Here is a 23,086-nt window from a genome sequence, read left to right on the forward strand (position 1 = left end):
GGAAAAACTGCACCGATGGACAGTGATGTTGACATCACTGGCAGAGCAGAGGTGGGGGTTGACATGATTGGCTTTAAAAGAAAAAGACAAGCAGTTTGTGTTCGATGCAGAGAAACAGGGGGAACTAATAGAGGAATGCAGGGGCGGGTAATGTGGTTAGAAGGATGATCCAAGAAGATACTTTTAGTGACATTTTCAGTGGATTTAAGGAGGCAAAATTGCATTTGTCAAAATCAGAGAGGAAGGTGTTGCAATATGTGAGATGTTGGGGGGCCTGGATAAGTTTTGTCTGTGTGGGCAGAGGGAAGTCTGGATCTCAGAAGTGTTTTGCAGGAAGAAGCAGCAAGAGTTAGATATGGCCTGGATGTGAAGGTCATCAGAGAAAGCTGAGTCAAAAATAATGCCCAGACTATTGACCTGAGTTGCAAGGTCTTTTTCCTGGTGGTGCTGTCCACAGTGATGGAGAAAAGGGCCTCTTCTAAGGCAGATGTCTTATTTTATCTTTTATTTTTTAGCTGAACTAGTTCAATTGGGCGAGCATTGGAGTGAAGATCTAAAGGTCCCATTTCAAATCTGGCTTCTTGTGGTAGATTCTCTATCACTGACAATTTTTCATCCAACATTGGATGTTTTTCTAAAAGCTGTGCTCTAGGAATTTTTTCAGGGAAGCTCTCTGGGCTGTGGTATACAGATTAGATAATCACAGCAATCCCTTCTGGCCTTAGATCTGTGAATCTCTTCTCCCAACCATCCCTTTGAAAACCTTCTCTCTTCAATTGGGGGTAGGGAAATTTTATAATATTGTAAACCTCTGGACAGGGGAACCCTGTTAACCTTATTTCTAGCTGGGCAATTATTATTTTCAATTAAGATGGCACAAACAGACCAATATGGAGAATATTTAATGTTCAACAGATAGTTCAATTTTTTTTGAGAGAAAAATGTGTATGTGTGTCTCTCTCTTCCCACTCTTCACACAGGGAGTCAGTCTTGCAGTTCCAGAGACACTCACATTTGACTCTCTTTTCCATAATAATAAGTGATGATGGGAGCAGGGGTCACAAGTGGACGGAAAGAAACAGTTTAAGATTAGCACCAAGAAACCTTGTTTCCTCAGAGTACTACAGGTCAAAATTTCAAGAATCGCTAAAAATGCCTCTCCTAAATTTGTGATTGTATCAGTTTTCATATTCAGAAACCCATGTTTCTGTGTGCATTTACCCACTTTTGGATATGTGGATAGATAGACTGCAAATTTGGCATCTATATTTTCAGAGACCTAAGCTGGGAAGTTTAAGCAGACTACTGTCATTCAAATGTAATTCATTAATGTGCTCTGTGTGCCTGTGTACGTGTGTGCATGTGTGTGGGAACATATATATATGAAAAAAGGTAGACATACACAACTTTTAAAGCTCCAAAGACCACATGATCATTTGACTGCCTACAGAATTTCTTCAGTTATATTGTAACAGTATTTAATTTCATTCTAGGTCTCCATTTTTGCTCGTGCAATCAACACTTTCCACTTACCTTCAGATCCATCTGTCCCTTTTATGATGGTGGGTCCAGGAACTGGAGTTTCACCTTTTATTGGTTTTCTGCAACATAGGTATGTGCTGCATTATTACATGAAAAGCTACCAGTTTGTTATGTTAAGGAATATGTTTCATAACATCTGGAGCCGGGTAGACGTAATGGGTAACTTTTTTCTGTTGTTTCTGGTTGGACATATTCTCATGACGCTTATTACAACATCACTAGGGTTTTTGTTGGAAACAATTTTATTTTAATTTTCATAGTGTCTAAATTCATGGAACACGTGTTTTCACATAAATGTGCCTGATATAGGGGGAATTGGATGGTTCAAGGGACTGATAAGAAGAAACAAAATCTTTCATTTCTGGGTCTCTAGTAGGAGACCAGAAGAGGTCAATAGTTACTGAAAGTTGTTCCTATGCTGTTGTTTGACCTAAGAGAAATAAATTCATATTCTCAGTTCATTTCCTTCAGAACTGGAGTCCACATCACAAAACTTACAATGGCAAATGGAATTTCTTGACAGCCTTTCTGGCAGTCTTTTTTAAGAGGCCATGTATTGAATGGGCATGAATATTGGAGTCCCTGCTGACTCTAGGGTTATGTTTAAATGGCAAAACAAATACCTGTGGCAGCAAGTCTCAGAGCCTAGGTCAATAGGCTTGGACTTATGCTGTAATGCTGAAAAAAGCTGTGTAAGCATTCGGGTGCAGGCTCTGAAATCCAAGAGTGGTTTTAGAACTCAAGGTCCAGCCCAAACCCAAATATTTAAACAGCTATTTTTAGCACCATAGCATGAGGCTCAGTCTGTAAACCTGGCCTTTGAGACTCAATGCTGTGGGGTTATTTTAGCTTCATAGACATACCCCAACAGATCCCACCAGGTGATGGCCGAAGAATGTAAGCAAAATTTTGGGGGATACATGCCAATGCTACCGCTGTTCCTGTTCTGCAGATGAATAAAGGGCATTGTACCCCAAAAACAGATGTAGGGTACCCCCAGAATAGCTCACCTATTACCCCTCCTGTGTTTACTACAGATTTCCTAAAAACAACCCACTTATTAACCATTCTGTTTTCTTAAGGTATGGGTCTCTAGGGTAGCTAAGGAAATATCTGGAGAACATGAATACAGCCTTTCAATAAATAACTGACAGAAACAGTATTTTTTTTCCAAAACAAGGCATCTTTGGATTAATATAAGCAATAATCTCTAATACAGTAGTAGTAAACAAGTTAAAGAGCACCCCAGCCACAATAACATACAGTTGAAATGGTTCTTTGTGGTTGTACCCTGTCACAGATGGCCAGTGTCACAGGCTGCTGACAGAAATTTCTGTATGCTTTAAATCTTATACATTTCTTTCACTATCAACACTCATACATATATCTTTATTAACCCACACATGTATACTAACATTATACTATGCTTTTCTATACTGTACTATAATTATAACTGGCAAGCTTACTCCATTGACTTCTGCTGCCATTGCTGCTTCTTCAGGTCTGCTGCTGTTCTTCTCTGCTTTGTTCTTCAGTTCCTACTCCTTCAGCTGCTCCGCTGACACACTGCCTTTTACAGTGTCCTGTCAGAACTTTCTAGATGCATAACATCATCAGATCTTTCCTGCACATGCTCAGTACCAAACATTATCTCACATTCTTTAACGCATGCCAACGTTCCACAAGTGCTTACTGCCATTGGTTACCCAAGAGTTATGTTTACATCATCTGACCTTTCCCTTTTGACCTTTCCCCTACCTTTGTTCTGCACATGCTCAGAAATATCATGTGACCTGGAGCTTTCAATAGTGACTCCTGCTTATTCAAAATGGAGGTCAGAAATGCAAGATGGACTCTGGAGAATTTCTCCAGTATCAGATTCACTCTCCAAAGCAGTCAGTCCAGCATCTTTTATTAAATGTACTACTGAAAAAAATCTATTTAGCAAAATACAGAACAATTACAATCCTGTAATTGATGTACACGATGATGTACATGATGTCTAATTTATCTGACTAGTAAAATAACCTGATATGTAATCTCAGTTTGTTTATTTTATTATTCTGGTGTTACTTTATAATCATACTCATACACTCTCCCATATTAATAGAAACAAAAGAGGCATTGTATCCACCTTAACATGCAGTAAAAATGATACTTAGCTGGTGTACGGTTATGCTAGAAACAGCAAAAATAAATATCAGTAATAAATCATATTATTCACATTGTGACATTAACAAGAGATAGGACTTAATATCTGAAAAAAAAATTGTGTGGTGTTAGGCAAGAAGTAGTAATTTCACTAGCCTCCATGTTTGTGTGGGAATAAACAGCTTCTGTGTACCGATGGATTTTATAGACCATATTTTTGGGGTTATTTTATTATAAGGAGACAAGAAAGACAGCATACTTTTTTAAAAATACTAAATGTGCAATAGTTCCCTACGTTCAGATGGGAATTTGTTTTATTACGCTGGCTGTCTTCTCTCCTTCCTTCCTCCTTCCATCAGAAAATAAGGAACTCAGTATAAACTTGTGTATTGGTATAATATACAGTATTTTTTGGCAAAGCAAACCTTCCTTACTGTAAAATATACAGTAGCTAGTGGTTAAATGACTTTAGGATAGAGGATTTTGACATATCTTTCTGGTTATCTACCAATGATACACTTATACCACAGTCAAGTACAGAGAAGACCTTTTCCCTTCTGTTCTTCTTATAACTTCCATTTATGAGTGGAGCAGAGGTAGATTTTATCGCACGTTGCTGAGTGGCTGAAGTTAGCTGATCCTGTGAATGCCCTGGCGATGTGTGGATATATACTGATTGTCTCTTTTTAATGGTGTAGTTAAATTCTGGCTTCAGATTTTTTTAAGCTTTTCACTTACTGAAATCAAATAGCATGTTCTCTGAAGCTCAAAAAGTAAAATGAAATTTTAAATATTATATACGCTATGCACAGATGCCCTGGTACTTCAAACACTAGTGTTTCCAGGAGCAGAACCATAATCAACAAAAGAAATCCCACACCAAGACAGATTGTACTTTCTCTTTGTGTTTTGTCTTTTCAGCATTCCTTTTGTTACCAATAATTCCAGATTTGCTCATTCTAGTTTATTGGCATTTCAACTAATCAGGCTCCTTTTCTTGAGCACCACAATACTTAAACTCAAACCAATCAATTTTCTAATTAATATGTATTCCGTAATCAATTAGTCACCAATATATTTTTCTCCTTCTGTAAGAAAAGGAGCTAGGAAATATTTCCTGGAGTCAGTTTTAGAAGTGCTTTCAATAACTTGTTCAGAACTCATCTCTTTCCCTTCTTCACATGTCATCTCACTTTTTTTTTTTTAATTTAAACACCAATCAAAGACTTATCTAAGCTAAAACAGAAACAAGAGAGCATCTGTTTTTACGGTGGTTTATTGTTCATCTGGTCATATTGTGTGGGAATAGTTACTATATGAGCCATTATAAAGAATAAATAATCCTACCTAGAGTTAACACGCCACTACTTAGATATGTATGATTACACAGAGGAGAATGCTGAACAAAGTTTATTATTACCTTCAGAAATAGAGGACACAAGTAAATATTTAATTGTAAACATTTCCATGGGAGATCATTGTTATTTTACATGTGGTATTTAAGTGCAGTACCATCAACTCAGAGCTCGATTATTTTTGGAGCAGGTTTGTTTTATATACTACAAATACTGCAATAAAATATTCTTTGACATGTTGTTTTTGGACAATGGCCCAAACTTTTTCTTATGCACTGATGTGGGCTAATTCCCATTCATTTCTGAAGAGTTTCAAACATACGTAAAGACAATTCTTCCGTTATTGTAGGAAAACAGTAGATTTGCAGAGCTTTTGTGTGTGTGATGGAAAAGACTAGTTTTTGGACTCAAATCTCTGCAGATCTGTTTTCTAACCTGCTTCTGACTTAACATATAGGTTTAAAGCATGAACTCAGTGCTTTTGTTTTTAATTTACACTGTGAGATTTGGAAGAGTAGGTGATGATGTGTCAGTAATGAGGGGAAAAAACTAGGGAAGTATGTGTATGTGAAGCATGAAATTGAATCGTTGCAATGTCAAATGATTTTCTGTTGGGTAATAAATTCTTAGGAAAATATTAATTGGGACAGGCAGAAACTGCATTTGCTGATGTAGAGGTGTTTAAGAGGATTTGTTTAAGTTTACTCTCGTTATTACTACTAAAGAAAATCATAGTGTGCATGGTTTAACAAGCTAATGTATTTGCTGCTGCAACTAATTTCCTACATATTATAATGATGGCAATACCCTGTTGTTGTTAAGGGGCTGTTTGGGACAGCCAGGAATTTTTAGATGTAATCAAATTTTTATGTAGTTACAAGCCAAGGCATTTTAAGTTTCTAATGCTAGTCCATAGCCCCTGAGGGTATAATGACCTGCTAAAATGTTTTGTGAATTTAAAGCTTGTTTAAACATCGCAAGGTCAGTATATTCAACCTAAAAATTTAAATAAATTTACAGCTGTGGTTGCGTGAGTCAAGGCCAGTGGTCATTTTCAGTAGCTCTTAAACATGTCATCTCAATTATCCTTCAATCCACTCTTGAACCAGGGAGGAGAAGCAAGACAGGTTCCATTAAATTTCTCTTCAGTTCCGTTTTCTTCAGATGTTGCAGCAAAAACTTGTCTAGAGTGACTTCTGATCAGGAGAAAAATCATTTGAAAGAGCATATCTAGCAGCTAGAAAAATCACAGCAAAAAGGAAAAAACGTTATCAGAACCTAAGATGTACACACACAATATGCTCAAACAATTCCACCTTAATTTCTATTTATTGATTGATTCATCTGGAAATTTATTCGTCATGGTGGTGGTAGTAATACTTTTGCTGTGATAAAGCACTTTTCGTTTGTAGATCTCAAAGCATATTGCAAAGGTGGATGAGAATTAGGGCCCTTACTAGCAAAACACTTGCATGGGCTTAAGTGCTTTATTGAACTGGAATGTTAGTGAGCAGCAAATTTATCAGATTTAGTCTTTTAACAAAAATGTCAACAAAATTTCCAAAATGAAACTGTAATTATTACAATGTGTCTGACACACGCACATTTCAAAGAGGACACAAAGTACACAACGGTGGAGGGAAAGTGAAAGAGCATCATGCTGCTTTATGTGCTCCTATTCCTTCTGAGCTGAATTTAAATACTGTTGATTTCCTTTCAAACATAGTACATGCCTTGTTTATACGAATAACATTTGATAGAGAGTGATGAATTCTTTACAAGAGGAAGGATGTGTGCATTGGTTAGAACAAAAGACTGGGAGCCAGAACTCCTGGCCTCTATTTCTAGTTCTATTTTATATTGTGTGACCTTGGACAAGTCTCTTAACCAGTCTGTACCTCAGGTTACCTATTTCCTATAATGGTGTGTTTAATTAGCTTCCACAAATAGTGAGATTTAATTATTGTTTGTAAAATACCAGGAGATCCTTAGATTAAAAATGTTATGTAAGAGCAGTGTTATATGTGGCTTGTATAGACACCAGGTGTACTCTTTCAACTTGTGCATGAGCATATGAAAGGCAGAATTTGGCTTTCTATGTTTCTTCTGACTTCCTTGAACTTTCTGGAGGACTCAGACTGATGCTCAACTGGTATAAATTGGCAGAGCTTCATTAAATCAATGGAGCAACACTAATATATGCCATTTGAGGATGTAGTCCTGGATGCATAACTGTGAAAACTGCTACCTCCACACATGACTTCACACACCATCTGTATTTCCAAGGAATCTCACACTGGCCTGTTAGTCACCCAATTGTATGCGAGGACCCAAGTAGTCAGATGCACCCCTGTTATCTACCAGGTTGCAGGGGTGACCAAACGATAAAGGTTCGTTTTTGGATGTTTAGAGGGGGAACAGTTGTGGCACAGTGTTGGAGCGTGCAGGCACTGAGACGTATGGCTTTACCTTAATGGTTTATTAGTGATACAGAAACAATATTGACTAACAACTCTATTTATACAAGGAAACACAAAATATACTCATACAAAGAAAGACACAATATACAGTTAACCCCAAAAGAAAATCTTGTTAACTTCCAAAAACAATTAATTACAAAGCATACTTACTAATACAAACCAATGCAAAAACATTACGGCCGGCAGACACGTAAGCTCCACTGAAACACGAGAGCTGAGAGAGGCTTCGAGGTGATCAGGCTCGGTTACGGGTGCACTCGAGGTGCAAGTGACTCAGGTGCGTTCTCCTCTCTGCCTGCCAAACTGTGGGCAGGACAGATATACCCAAAGTGACGCCCCCCACCCCCCCAAGATCTAGTGAAGAAATCGCTGACAGCTATATGGGGCTTCTCGTCTACCAAATAAGGTTAAATAAACTATAGATAGGGTTTCGCCAAGTTTCCCCGAAGAGGCGGGGGATATTCTGTTGCAAGCTGTTTGCAAAATATCTGTAAAGTTGCAACAGAGCGGTCAAACTTCAGCCTCAGCCTTTACTGGAATGGTCAACCCTCAGCCTTTACTGGCAAAGACAATAACAGGAAACAGCTCGGTGTACGTGCTGGCTTTGCATCTAAGCATGGAGGCCAGGGCAGACATGCAGAAGCAGGCCTGGTGTTACAACATCGCCTTTTAAGCTGTATTTGAATTGGTAGATTTTCCTTTGTGAGTGCCCTGATGCCTCCTGTGACTCTTTTTATAAAATGTGACACACTGACAGATTTCCTTCCAAATACTGTGAGGAGCTGACCGTAACAGAATTGTAATAGAATACTAATTATTTAAATTTTTCTGTATTGTTAATTTAAAAAATGTTGCCATCAAAGTTGGCAGAAATACATTTTAAATGCCTGTTAGGACACTATGACAGTGTTATCAGACATCCTTTTCACATGATAAATAGTGTAAGTTTAACTATTAATTTTCATATTTAGCACCCAATCCTGACCATGGCCTGCATCATCTTTTGGCACATGTAGGTCATCTGAAGTGGCTGTGCATTGGGAGACGTTAGGTTGGTGTGTAAGAGACTGAGGAAGGGAAAGAAAATGGATGCATTCAACAGCATGAAGCAGCAAAGAAGATATAAATGAAGTGTAGTAACCTCCTTGCACAGCCAATGGGTGAGGAAGAAATCAAAACAACCAACAACACTGCAGTATACTTTGTAGAGTGAGATGGTGCTCTCCCTGCTTCTTCCCCTCCCCTCCTCATTGCCATTGCAGAGGCCGGGATAAAAGGTTCCTCTCATCCCCAGTATCTTCTAGCTAGCTCTGTTTCTGAACTGAAAACCAAGAAGATGTCTTCAGGCAACACATCTCCTTTATCAATCCGTCACGTGGGATGCAATCTAATCCTTTCCTCCAATCTATTTCCCCACGCTAGGATTTTCAGATGGCATTAAGCATGCTGTAAGCCTCCCCAGCATCATTTTTCAAAGCTTGAATGCATTTTATAGCAATTAAACTGGACAGATTCTGGGAATGGGAAAGAAGTAGGCAGCCACCTAAGTTATGTATGACTGCCCTTTGGAAGCGAGCCTAGGGGAATCCTCTCTCAGGACTCAGAGTAGCCTCTGTTGCTGAGAAGACCTGAGGGGCATGGAGTTTCTGTGATTGTGAGCAGAATCAGGCCCTTAGTGAGTATGAAAGATTCTCTGGGTGTTGACTGTGAATGTTTTGATTGCCCTGAACATTTTGGAACCATATGGTAGAACATAGTGAAGAACACATTCCTATTAATAATAATTAATAATAAAACTTCTTATATATTGCTTTTAGTCTTCAAAGTGCTGTACATACACTGAATGATCCTCACAATACTTCTGGTAAGTAGGTGGGTATTAGTATCCCCCTTTTTTAAAGATGAGGGAAAACTCAAAAGGAAAAAGAGGGCAAGTGAATGACCCAAAGCACAGAGGCAATTATTCTCAGATCTGAGACTAGTACTTGAGAGTTTGGTACTAAGATTATGGGACTAATGTGTGTACTCCATGCTTTTTACAAGTTTCAGTCAATGTTTCCAACCAAGCTGCTTGACGTGTATAGTAGAAACAAACAAAAAATTGTGCTTTGAATTTGTGCTTAATCATCTGATAAGATCCTAACTTTAAAATATACCACAGTTCTGAAAATCTGCAGTGTTTTGAGGAATGCATAAACACCCAGTGTCCAAACAAGAACATCTTGAAACCGCATAAAAAAATCTTAGATCTTACTCAAAAATATTATTTGAATTTCACAAACTTCCATCCAACATTGTTTGCACCTGATCTGTTTTGTTTTTAATCTTATTTTTGACAGTCAATAGATTTTGCTTAAGAAATTCTTCAAGTGCTTGCTCATGTCCATTCCACATTAGACATGTGCCAGCTGCATGCACCATTGCTGAAAATTTTTCCCTCAATGAATCTATCAGGCAGTCTCTAGCTCCCTCTGGTGCCATGCACCAGATTAAGGGATAATGCTAGACACACACCCTTTCAGTTCCTTTTTAGTGCCCATGATGGTTTCTGGAACAACTCCTCTTGCTTTGGCAAGGCTTCTTCTCGATAGTTTTGTACTCTGTTTCATAGTTTATTAGTTTGAAATATAGTTAGCATAGTTTGCCCAGAGTGGATAAAAATTATTTATTTTTTTTAAAAATAAATTTAGAAAGTTGGATTTTTTTTATTTAAATTGGATTCTTTTTGATGAAATGCTTTTTGAGGAAAAAAACCTATCTAAAGATAGTTTTAATTAAGATACATTATAGCTCAAAGATATCTCATCATGGAATAAGGATTATAAATTCTTGTTCTATAGTATGAGATGATATATTCATGTAATATTTAAGAAGAGTTTTGTAAATGAGTTCCAATAGTTCATGGATTAGGGACCCAATCTTATGGTGTTCCTGGGGCTTCTGTATAGATTATTTAGGTTTAATCTTTCTATCTACCCAATGGGACTCAGTGCTCAGTCTAGAAGATGCTATCAGAGATGCTTAGTTTTATAGTTCTCACACTATGAATTTGTGTCTCCAGAGATAACATGCTTGTTAACAGCAAAAATGTTTTAAAATAAATAAATAAATAAATTTAGAGGTGAGAAATAACAGACCTCAACCCTATTGTCCCTCTGCAAATTTGTATAGACAGTGTCAATCCCTTACCGCTCTCTACAAGTGCAAAGTTTCAAAAAGTTCAATAAATAGAAGATTGTTGGGGGTGGAATAGATCTGACAAGGAAAAGTCTGGAGATAAATGTGAGAAGGGAGGGACAGGCAGTAGAAACAAAAGTGAAACTGTTTGAGCAGCATATTCCAGAAGGCTTGAGAACTTTCTGAGTGTAGCCTTCATTGATCTGAGATCTACCATACCATTCTCTCACTAGAAAGAAAAACCTATAATGGCAGCAGGCCGTAAAAGAGAGCCAGTTTGGGAATATTTTAATGAAGTTCCTCTAGTTGAGGGTAAGACAGGCATGCATGCAAAATGCAAAGAGTGCAACAAAGAAATGCAAGGCCTGGTGCCTGAATGAAACAACATCATGAGAAGTGTTCCTTCTCAGGAGGAAGCTATGTTAAAGATGATGAAAGGAACATGCAGGATCTTCAGATTGGTAAACTTTTTTATTTCACACTTCTTTCTTAAGGACTGCCTGTCTTCCTTCTGGACTATTCTTGGATTCTCATATTTGAGCAAAAAAGATAGTTGTTACTCTATGGTACTATCATTTTAGATGCAGTTGTGATAAAAAATAAATAGCTGAAATAGGCAGATCTTCCTTTTACAATTTCACTTTTAAAGTAGTACCAGGGGTGGCTCTAGACATTTCGCTGCCTCAAGCAGGGCGGCATGCCGCAGGAGGCGCTCTACCGGTCACTGAAGCTGCACGGGATCAGCAGACCCTCTGCAGGCACACCTGCAGAAGGTCCACCGGAGCTGCCTGCCACCCTCCCGGCGACCGGCAGAGCACCCCCCGCCGCATGCCACCCCAAGCTTAAGCTTGGCATGCTGGGGTCTGGAGCCGCCCTTGAGTAGTACTGAGTGTCAGTGAATGCAATGAGTAATACTAAATGAGTAGTATAGTAAAAATAATTAAATAACTGCATTGATTTATTTTGTTTAGGAGAATCCATCCTTAACATACAGGATTCTGAAGGCTATCCACCTTCAAGATCACCATCATTTTCTATAGTTTCAGGGTATCTGCCAATGACAGTGTTTCAGTCACATCATGTATGTTACATAGCCACAGTATATCACCTGTAGCAAAAAGAAAAAAACCCTCCATCATCCGGAAAGAACCATAGATAAGTTTGTGATAAGAACCAGCAGATTACCAAAAAGAGGTAATTGATTAAAAAATTGCCCGGTTTGTTTATGCAACAAACTCCTTTCCATATGATTAAGAACCATACTTCATTAACATGATTCAGTCATTAAGACCAGGATATAGTGCACCCAACAGAGCAGATGTTGCAGGGAAATTGTGGATAAAGTGTATGAAAGAAATTGAGCAGTATTCAAAAAATCTAAAGGGTGAAATTGTTAACCTGAGGCATGATGGGTGGAGCAATGTCCAAAAGAAGAGAATGTCTTCCTTACAGAAACAATTGATACATCAGGAAATGCACACACAGCAGAATACTTACAGAATAGCAGTAAAAGCTATAACAAACTGGGGAAAAAAAAATTCAAATGTCTAGTACAGCTTGGTCACAGACGATGCTGCAAATGTATCCAAGATGAGAAGAAATTATTTAGAAGAGAGTCCCAAGCTAATAACATACCGTTGCAGTGCTCATTTGATGCACTTCCTAGCCAAAGACTTCAGTGTTCCAGAAATTGAGCCCAGGATGTTGTTGCTCAATGTTGTTGAAATTATAGACTCATAGACTCTAGGACTGGATGGGACCTCGAGAGGTCATCGAGTCCAGTCCCCTGCCCTCATGGCAGGACCAAAATTGCAAAATATTTCCATAATAACCACTTTGCAGCAGCTGCTCGAAAAAAGTGAGAGAAACCAAGCAAACTCTTCCACAAGACATGCGATGGAACTCAGTGGTGGACTCTTTTGAGCACTTTATCAAGAACTGGCCTATCTGATGATAGTTTGCAAACAAAATCGTGAAAAAATAGATGGCACTATCACAGCCAGAGTTCTCAGCATTGGGCTTAAGAGAAATGTTGAACACATGCTGAGTACCCTGAAGCCTATTTCTGTAGCCTTGAACATAATGCAGGGAAATAGCTGTTTTATTGCTGATGCTGTTGAAATTTGGAAGGAATTGAGTGAGGGAAATATGCAATAGCAGAGTTAAATGACAAGCATTAAAAAAATGAATGGAACAAGAACTACCTCTAGCTCATTATCTTGCAAATATTCTCAATACTCGGTACTAGGGTAAAACCTTGACTGCTGAAGAAGAGGAGTTGGCTATGATATGGACATCCAGCAATCATCCCTCCATAATGCCAACTATAATAAACTTCAGAGCTAAGAGTGAACCTTTTCAAGAAATATACGTTGCTGATGATGTTTTAAAGAAAGTCACACCAGTGAACTGCTGGAAGTCACTTAGAGACTTCAGAGACTGTTGAAGTGATAATCTCACTTCTTCTGCTGGTGTAAAAAGAATATTTTCTTCCTTTGGATTAATTCATTCCCAACTGAGAAATCATTTGGGACCTCAAAAAGCAGGAAAGCTTGTTTTTCTTTTCCAGATTATGAACCAACAGGAAAATGAAGGTAAAGATGACTGAGTTAGCTGCAGAAGCCAATATTTTAAGTTTCTTGTGTTGACCTGGCTGACATAGTTGATTTAATTTTTTTTGTTTAAATTTCATTTAACTATTTTAGTTAAAACAATATTAACAAAAACAAACCAGATTTTAAAAAACTCTCATGTTTAAATTCAAAAATTCATATGCTTGTTTTGTTAAAATATTATAGGTTTGCTGTTGCAGAAAAAAATCCAGACTACATAATGTTGTTGTTTTAGTTAAATAAAACAATTTAAATGTCTGTCTGGTGATGTTCTCCTCCTAATACAGCATGGCAAGAAAATCTTCCAAATGTTAATGATTAACGTCTTGAACTGGAGATAGTTCACCTCCCGGTGACTTGATAAGTATCTGCTTCAGTTACCTTTGGTAAATGAAATAACCAATCATTCATTTTCTGATATAGCTGTAAAAATAATCTGAAACGTTTTCAAAATAAGTCACTTTAAAAATGTATAGTAGTATGTACCTTCTAAAAATGAAACCTAAATCTATCTCTGAGTTATGAAGAATATGTATTAAGGTTCTCTTTCTAGTGCTTGTTCACGTCCATTCTACATTTGGTGTGCATGCGCTGTATGCACGAGCCTCGGAAACTTTTCCCTTAGCGGCTCCCGTAGGGCCGGTGGGGGGCCTCCCCTTAGTGGCACTGCTGCGCTGTGCATATATACCCCCGCTGGCCGAACCCCCTCCAGTTCTTTCTTACCATCCATGGTGACGTTGGAACAACCTCTTGCTCTCGTACGAGAAACAGTCCCTTAGCATTAGAGTTACATAGCTGTTATCAGTTAGTTAGCATTCACTTGTTGTGGATACTTAATAGATTAGGTGCTTGGAGGCTTCCAGCCCATCCCGGGCAGCAGGGCATGCCGCAGGGCCACGGGTTTAAGGTTTGCGCCACATGCCGCATGCCTATGCCAGTTAGTGACCCCCACAACTCCTGTCTACGTTGCCTGGGGGATGCACACCAAACAGAGCAGTGTAAGATTTGCAGGGTGTTTAAACCTAGAAGAAAGAAAGAGAGAGACTTTTGTTTGAAGCAATGGAGGCTGTGCTGTAGCCATTGGGCCCAGAGCACCCAAAGCGGGCTCTAGCCTCCTTGGTGCGGAGTGCTCCAGAGTCGCCAAGAGACCTGGTGTGGAAGCACCGCAAGCCGTTGGCCTTGGAGCGCCAAAGTAGGCCCTTGCACCGCTCATCCTCCCCGGTGCGGCCCAAGGCTAAATGAAAGGAAGGGCACGGACATTCCCCACAAAGGAGACAGGCACCATTTAAGGACCTGGGCATCGGGAAGAGCTTGATGAATGCTGTACCGGCACCGTCATTGACGGTACCGGCGCCACAAGTCCCACCAAGTCCAGCTGTAAGTGAACTCAGTGCAGACGATGGGCTCGAGGGAGTAATAGATCAGCCCTCCACGCCTGACACCTTTGAGGCAGCAAAGGACCTCATTGGGTTATCGGCGGCAAGCCCCCTCCCAGCCAGGGAGAAGCCTCCTGCATCCATGCCCAGGGTGCCATTGAGGGGAAAGCCAGCAGTGGTGCGCTGTTCAAGGACACCGTCCCGACATTGCTTCTGATGTTGGTCCAGGTAGAGCTCCGAGTCCATGGACTCCCAATTACCCCTGACTCAGAGGGAATTCCTGGTACTGGAGGTGACTCAACGTGCAGAATTGGGGGAAGGGGCCAGCACCAGGAGGAGACGAGCCAATTGTCGCCGAAGGTTCCCAGAAGACACTGGTCCCAGCAGTACTGGTCCCGTTCCCAGTCGGCAAGAAGCCGCTCGCTGACCTCCCGCTGGCACAGATTGACGGCACCGCCAGGCCTTCGCATTTCGCGTCGCCAGAGTCCGGCGCCAACTCAGGCCAGTACGGTTACCGGACAACAGGGAACACCAGGCTGGTTGGCAACCTCGAAGGGAGCCGCCAGGACACTGGCCCTTCTGGACCCTTTGGGCCTACCACCAGCAGCAAGGGGCTCCCTCCATGGCCAGCTACTTGGTGCAGCGGTCCCAGTCCTCACACCGACGTTTGTCCATGCGGGAAGCTACAGTGTCTAGACCACCTACATCTTTGTCGAGTGAGAGACCAGAGAGACCAACACCAAGTCCGGTGCCGCCCCAAGGTCATCTGCCCCAGCCCGATCTGGAAGCACCTCCCTTGACGGAGGGGGACCAGGAAGACCAGCAGGAGGAAGCTGAGCAGCTGCTGACCTCATCATCCCTGGATGAAACAGTGGCAGGCACAGTGGTATCCGGGCCCCTGCCAATAGACCACAGAACCCACCAAGAGCTGTTGCATAAAGTTGCCCATAACTTGGGGTTGCAGGCTCAGGAGGCGGTTGAGCAGGAGGACCCCATGGTGGACATTCTGAGCCCAGAAGGTCCATCCAGAATAGCGCTCCTGCTCATTAAGACCATCCAGTCAAACTATAAGACTATATGGCAGACCCTGGCCGCCAGCGCGCCAACAGCCAAAGGTGTGGAGCAAAGTACTTTGTCCCATCAAAGGGATATGAGTTCTTGTTCCCCACCCAAACCCATGTTCCCTGGTAGTCTCAGCGGTGAACGAGAAAGAGCGCCATGGGCAGCAGGCCCCGGCCCCTAAGACCAAGGAAGCGAAATGCCTGGACCTGTTCGGCACGAAGGTGTATTTGTCAGGGGGGCTGCAGTTGAGGATTGCTAACCAACAGGCCATCCTCAACAGGCATAACTTCAACTCCTGGGCGGCAGTAGGGAAGTTTAAGGACAACCTCCTGCAGGGTTCCCAACAGGAGTTCACGGCCCTGGTGGACAAAGGCAAGGCCGTAGCAAAGACCTCTCTCCAGGTGTCTTTGGATTCAGCTGATGCAGCAGCCAGGACAATCGTGTCTGGCGTGGTCATGCGGCAATCGGTGTGGCTTCAGGAATCAGGCCTGCCACCTGAGGTCCAGAATTCGCTTCAGGACCTCCCCTTTGAAGGGTCCGGACTCTTTTCAGACCAGACAGACGCAAAGCTACATAGCCTCAAAGACTCAAGGGCTACTCTCAAGTTGCTGGGTATGCACACCCTGGCAACTCAGAGGAAGCCCTTCAAGCCACAGCCTCCCCCTCAGCGCTACTACCAGCCTCAGCCTAGGCATGAGCCTTACTGCAGGCGAGGCGGAGATAACAGACGGTGGTGCAATAACAAGTCTCTTTTAGGCCGGACCAGAGCCAAGGCCAACACAAATCACAGCCAGGCCCTAAGCCAGGCTTTTGAAGGTGCACTCGAGGACAGCATACCAGTTCAATCACTAGATCTGTCTGCTTGTTTCCTGAACTGCCTGTCCCGTTTCTCCTGTGCGTGGTCCAGCATTATGTTGGACCATTGGGTGTTGTACACAGTGCAAAGCGGGTACATGCTGCAGTTTTCCTCCCTCCCTACCCCTCACCCCCCTTCCCCGTCCCTCTTCAGGGACCCTTCTCACAAGCACCACCTAGAAAAGGAGATTCACTCGCTCCTAGAGGCGGGGGTGCTACAGCTAGTGCCCTTAGACCTAAGGGGGAAAGGGCTCTACTACCGCTACTTCTTCACTCCCAAGACCAAAGGGGGCCTTCGTCCCATTCTAGACCTGTGCAGGCTCAACAAGTTCCTGGTCAAGGCCCAGTTCTGTATGGTCTCTCTGGGCACCATCATCCCTTCCCTGGATCCAGGGGACTGGTACGCTGCCCTCGACATGAAGGATGCGTACTTTCATATCGCCATCCACCCAGCACATCGCCGATTCCTGCATTTCACCGTGAGCCAGGACCATTACCAGTTCACGGTTCTCCTGTTTGGCCTAGCCACAGCACACGGGTGTTCACAAAATGAATGGCGGTAGTGGCAGCCCTCTTATGGAGGCAGAGGATTCGGCTTTACCCGTACCTCGATGACTGGCTCCTGGCGAATTGGTCTGAAGAGGAAGTTCGTACCCACATGCAGGTGGCCCTAAGACTATTCCGCAAGCTGGGGCTCCTGGTCAGCATCCCCAAGTCCACTCTCGTTCCAACACAGAGAGTGGAATTCATAGGGGTGGTACAGGCAAGGGCAAGCCTGCTGGAATCACGATTCCTGGCCATCCAGCAAGCAGTGAACTCCCTGTGCCAGTTCCCCCCTACAATGGCCAGATGTTGCCTGCAGTTGCTGGGCCACATGACAGCATGCACGCATGTAGTCAAGCATGCCAGACTAAGATTCAGGACTCTGCAGGCTTGGCTCACCCGTGTACACCGGCCAGGCGGGGACACCCTGGACTTGGTAGTGACAGCCCTGGGGGACGTGCTGGGCTCCTTGCTTCGATGGCGGTCCCAGTCCATGGTTTGCGAGGGCATCGCCTTTGCTGCACAACAGCCGGACCTGATGCTTGTGATGGACGCGTCAGATCTCGGATGGGGTGTTCACCTGGGGAACCTGAGGACTCAGGGCTTGTGGTTGGGAGTAGAGCGGTCACTCCATATCAATGTAAAGGAGCTCAGGGCTGTTCGTTTAACCTGCCAGACCTTTCACGACACTCTGAGTGGCCACAGCATGACAGTTCTGACAGACAACACTACCGCCATGTTTTATATAAACAAGCAGGGCGGAGCCCATTCCTCCCCACTCTGCCATGAGTCTCTCCTCCTCTGGGACTTTTGCATACCCCACACCATTCACCTCAAGGCATCGTATCTCCCTAGGGAGCGGAACGAACTGGCGGAGTACCTCAGCAGGTCGTACCACATGCACGTGTGGATGCTCAGAGCAGACGTCATGCATTTGCTCTTCCACAAGTTGGGGGTTTTCCTGGGTAGACCTGTTCGCCACCCAGGGCAACGCCCAGTGCCCGCAGTTCTGCTTGTTCCAAGGTTGCAGCCCGGGCTCAGTGGCCGACGTGTTCGCGATCCCGTGGGGAGGGGACTTGAAATACGCTTTTCCCCCGATCCTGCTGGTGCACAGGGTCCTGCTCAAGGTGCGCAGGGCCAGGGCGACAGTCATCCTCATCGCTCCGACCTGGCCCCACCAGCACTGGTTCACTACACTCCTGGAGCTGTCAGTGGAAGCCTCATTAACCCTGTCCCTACACCGGGACCTCATCGTGCAGGACAGAGGGTGGCTTCTCCACCCTGACCTGCAATCGCTCCATCTGACAGTGTGGAAGCTCTGTGGCTAAATGCTTTGAAGAGCCAGTGCTTCCTGCCTATGCACCAGGTTCTACTTGGTAGTAGGAAGCCCTCTACCAGGGCAACTTACTTGGCCAAGTGGAAGAGGTTTTGTGCTGGTGTGGGCCACAACAGCAGCAGCCACACCAGGCCCTGGTGCCGCCATCCTAGAGTACCTATTTCACCTCAAGCAGCAAGGGCTGGCCCCATCCTCCATCAGAGTGCACCTGGCGGCCATCTCTGCCTTCTATCCGGTGTTTTCAGGGGGCTCAGTGTTCTCCAACCCAATGATGGGGTGGTTCCTTAAAGGTCTGGAGAGGGTGTTGCTGTACTCACGCCCCTCTAGTCTGTCCATGGAATATCAAGTTAGTCCTGTCTGAGTTCATGGGGCCCCCGTTCAAGCCCCTTGCTACCTGTTCCCTCCTCCACATTTCCTGGAAGTTGGCATTCCTGGTGGCTATCACCTCAGCCAGAAAGATATCTGAGCTGAGGGCACTCACCTCAGAGCCACCATACACAGTGTTTCATAGAGACAAAATGCAGCTCCGGCCGCACCCCAAGTTCCTCCCATAGGTGGTCTCATAATTCCAAGACATTTGTCTACCGGTGTTTTTTTCCAAACCCCATGTGGCCCCGAGTCACCGCAGCCTGCACACCCTGGACATCCATCAAGCGTTGGCATTATATTTGGCACACACCAAGCCATTTCGTAAATCCAGCTGTTTGTGGCCGTAGCTGAGAGGATGAGAGGCCTCCCGGTGTCAGCGCAGCAAATCTTGTCGTAGATTGCGGACTGCATTCAAGCGTGTTATGACGTCGCAGGTGTTCCAGCCTCTGCAGTCACGGCCTCTCAACTGGGGCACAAGCAGCTTCCGCGGCTTTCCTGGCACAGGTCCCAATCCAGGAGATCTGCAGGGCAGCCACCTGGTCATCAGTGCATACCTTTACAACCCACTACGCGGTCAAACAGCAGGATGCAGCAGGATGCAGCAGTTGGCAGGGTGGTCCTCCGATCAGTTGTTCCATGACTTCTACCCTCCTGCAAAGGTGAGCTTGTGATTCATCTAATGTGGAATGGATGTGAACAAGCACGCGAAGAAGAAAAAACAGTTACCTACTTTCTAGTAACTGTTGTTCTTCGAGATCTGTTGTTCACGTCCATTCCATCATCCGCCCTCCTGCCCCTCTGTTGGAGTCACCGGCAAGAAGGAACTGGAGGGGGTTGTGCCAGCGGGGGTATATATGCATGGCACAGTGGGACTGGTGGGGGGCACCCCCTTAGTGGCACAACGGCAGTCACTAAGGGAAAAGTTTCCGACGCTCATGCACGCGGTGCGTGCACACCTAATGTGGAATAGACATGAACAACACATCTTGAAGAACAGTTACAAGAAGGTAGGTAACCGTTTTTTATAACAACCAACAAGAATGCACTTTTATGTAAAAATCCATGATTAAATTGAGTCTTCCTGACTAGTGATTTAAATCAAATGCATTCTGCTTTTGCCCCCGAGGCTGGGCATGCCCCTGTCCCTGGGCTTCAAATCTTTTGCCTCCTGTGGCAAACCTATACCTATTAGTGACCCACACTCCAGTTGTCTGGAGTGTTTGGGAAAAATTCACATGACGGACCAGTGCCATATTTGTCAGGACTTTAGACCCCTTACAAAAATGGAAAAGAGAGATAAGACTGAAGGCTATCCTAATGGAAGCATCCAAACCATTCCAGTTCTGCACTGAGCACTTCAACCTCAGTACGAATTACTCCTCCAGCGCCGCACACTGCCTGGTACCATTCCCCATCTCTGGTGCTGTGGAAGAAACACAAAAAGCAACCCGCTGACAAAGGGCGCTCACTAGTGCAGAAGAAGGACAAACATGGCAAAGGCAATGGAATGTGACCTGGGCCAGGCCACTTCTCCATCCATGGTCCCACAACACTATGATCAACTCTGCACAGAGTTTCAGGTCTGGTGAGGAAGCCTCTCCTGACACCCAGAAGCCACTGTGGCACCAGCAGATTGACAGTACTATCAACCACTGAGGCCTTTGCAGCGACCAGGGACTTTATTTGACACTCCCAGTTCCACCAACTCTGTTGGGACAGCTGCCATCTCTGATGACACTGAGCAGGAGGGAGCATGGGGCGCAAACCATGCCTGATACCCTCTTCGTGACTATCTCTGTTCCGCCACCGGTCTCCAGATCCTTGACACCGAGTGGAGACGAAGACAGGGGTACCGCTCCTCTGTGGTCACCTTGGGGAGATTTTGAGTCTGAGGTGGTACCCAATATCCAGCCAAAGGGCCACCACCAGTACCCATGCTATGCACCTTGTGACATTTCTGTTACCAATCTGCCTGAGGTGTCAGGTGATCATGCTGAGGCCACAGGATTGTTTGGGGAGGAGATGACGAAACACACCAAGGATTAAATTTTAAAGCTTTATTAATAAGATAATAAAATAACAGGGAGAGTGATGGGTGCTCCCCGCGTCACTCAGAGGAAGGAAGAAAGCGTTAGTGCCCCAAGCCCTAACCCGCTTTCATACTCTCACACGCTCTACCTATGGCTGGCCAAGCCTGGGTGTAACATAAGAAGAAGAGGGGGAATGGTGAATGGGAGTTCTGTCCTGGGTCCAGGGTTCCTTTGGGGGTGTTTCATTCTATGACCTCTGTTTCTGGTGCTCTGTACTAATCCAAAATGGCCTTCTGTGGTCTCCAACTATTCCAAAACACATTGGCTCCAGACATACCAGCGGGACTTTGTTTTCCCCCATGTTGGCCTTCGCGGTCTCGTTTATTTTGGGTTGCCTCCGCAGGTCTGTCTGTTTAGCTGAATTCTCCTTTCTCACGGCTGGTCAGCAGGGGGCGGGAATCCAGGCCCCCCTCTTTCTTGGCAGGCAGCTGAGCGTCGTCTATGAGCTGCAGCCTTGAGCCAGAGTTGGTGCTTTACCTTTTGACTGAGCAAGCTGGAGTGTCGAATTAACCTGTTCTCTGCTCTTTTCCTCCTTCCCCCTTTTGGCTTCTTGCTCCCTGCAAGGGAATCATAGAATATCAGGGTTGGAAGGGACCTCAGGAGGTCATCTAGTCCAACCCCCTGCTCAAACCAGGACCAATCCCCAACTAAATCATCCCAGCCAGGGCTTTGTCAAGCCTGACCTTAAAAACCTCTAAGGAAGGAGATTCCACCACCTCCCTAAGTAACCCATTTCAGGGCTTCACCACTATCTGAGTGAAAAAGTTTTTCTTAATATCCAACCTAAACCTCCCCCACTGCAACATGAGACCATTACTCCTTGTTCTGTCATCGGGTACCACTGAGAACAGTCTAGATCCAAGCTCTTTGGAACTCCCTTTCAGGCAGTTGAAAGCAGCTATCAAATCCCCCCTCATTCTTCTCTTCTGCAGACTAAAAAATCCCAGTTCCCTCAGCCTCTCCTCATATGTCATGTGCTCCAGCCCCCTCGCCATTTTTGTTGCCCTTTGCTGGACTCTCTCCAATTTTTCCACATCCTTCTTGTAATACTGGAAACAGTACTCCAGATGAGGCCTCACCAATGTCGAATAGAGGAGCATGATCACATCCCTCAATCTGCTGGCTATGCCCCTGCTTATACAGCCCAAAATGCCATTAGCCTTCTTGGCAACAAGGGCACACTGTTGACTCATATCCAGCTTCTCGTCCACTGTAACCCTTAGGTCCTTTTCTGCAGAACTGCTTTCTAGCCATTCGGTCCCTAGTCTGTAACAGTGAATGGGATTCTTCCGTCCTAAGTGCAGGACTCTGCACTTGTCCTTGTTGAACCTCATCAGGTTTCTTTTGGCCCAGTCCTCTAATTTGTCTAGGTCCCTCTGTATCCTGTCTCTACCCTCCAGCGTATCTACCACTCCTGCAAGTTTAGTGTCATCTGCAAACTTGCTGAGAGTGCAGTCCACGCCATCCTCCAGATCGTTAATGAAGATATTGAACAAAACAGGCCCCAGGACCAACCCCTGGGGCACTCCACTTGAAACCGGCTGCCAACTAGACATGGAGCCATTGATCACTACTCATTGAGCCCAACGATCTAGCCAGCTTTCTGTCCACCTTATAGTCCAATCATCCAGCCCATGCTTCTTTAACTTGCTGGAAAGAATACTGTGGGAGACGGTGTCAAAAGCTTTGCTAAAGTCAAGGAATAACACATCCATTGCTTTCCCCTCATCCACAGAGCCAGTTATCTCCTCATAGAAGGCAATTAGGTTAGTCAGGCATGACTTGCCCTTGGTGAATCCATGCTGACTGTTCCTGATCACTTTCCTCTCCTCTAAGTGCTTCAGAATTGATTCCTTGAGGAGCTGCTCCATGATTTTTCCAGGGACTGAGGTGAGTCTGACTGGCCTGTAGTTCCCCGGATCCTCCTTCCCTTTTTTTAAAGATGGGCACTACAGTAGCCTTTTTCCAGTCATCCGGGACCTCCCCCGTTTGCCATGAGTTTTCAAAAATAATGGCCAATGGCTCTGTAATCACATCCGCCAACTCCTTTAGCACCCTCAGATGCAGCGCATCCGGCCCCATGGACTTGTGCTTCTCTGGTTTTTCTAAATAGTCTTGAACCACTTCTTTCTCCACAG

General features: G+C 44.2%; 1 protein-coding gene across 5 annotated transcripts in view; it reads left to right on the plus strand.

The window, feature by feature from the left end:
- The window catches only part of MTRR (5-methyltetrahydrofolate-homocysteine methyltransferase reductase), a 139,464-nt gene that overhangs the window by 108,033 nt on the left and 8,345 nt on the right, over positions 1-23,086 (plus strand). For all 5 annotated transcript variants that reach the window (XM_050938192.1, XM_050938191.1, XM_050938194.1 and 2 more), the window contains one exon: positions 1,494-1,612. In XM_050938192.1, coding sequence (XP_050794149.1) covers positions 1,494-1,612 — 119 coding nt within the window. The remainder of the gene's footprint in view (positions 1-1,493; positions 1,613-23,086) is intronic.

This window comes from Gopherus flavomarginatus, chromosome 2 (assembly GCF_025201925.1).
Source record: "Gopherus flavomarginatus isolate rGopFla2 chromosome 2, rGopFla2.mat.asm, whole genome shotgun sequence".
NCBI classification, from domain to species: Eukaryota; Metazoa; Chordata; order Testudines; family Testudinidae; genus Gopherus; species Gopherus flavomarginatus.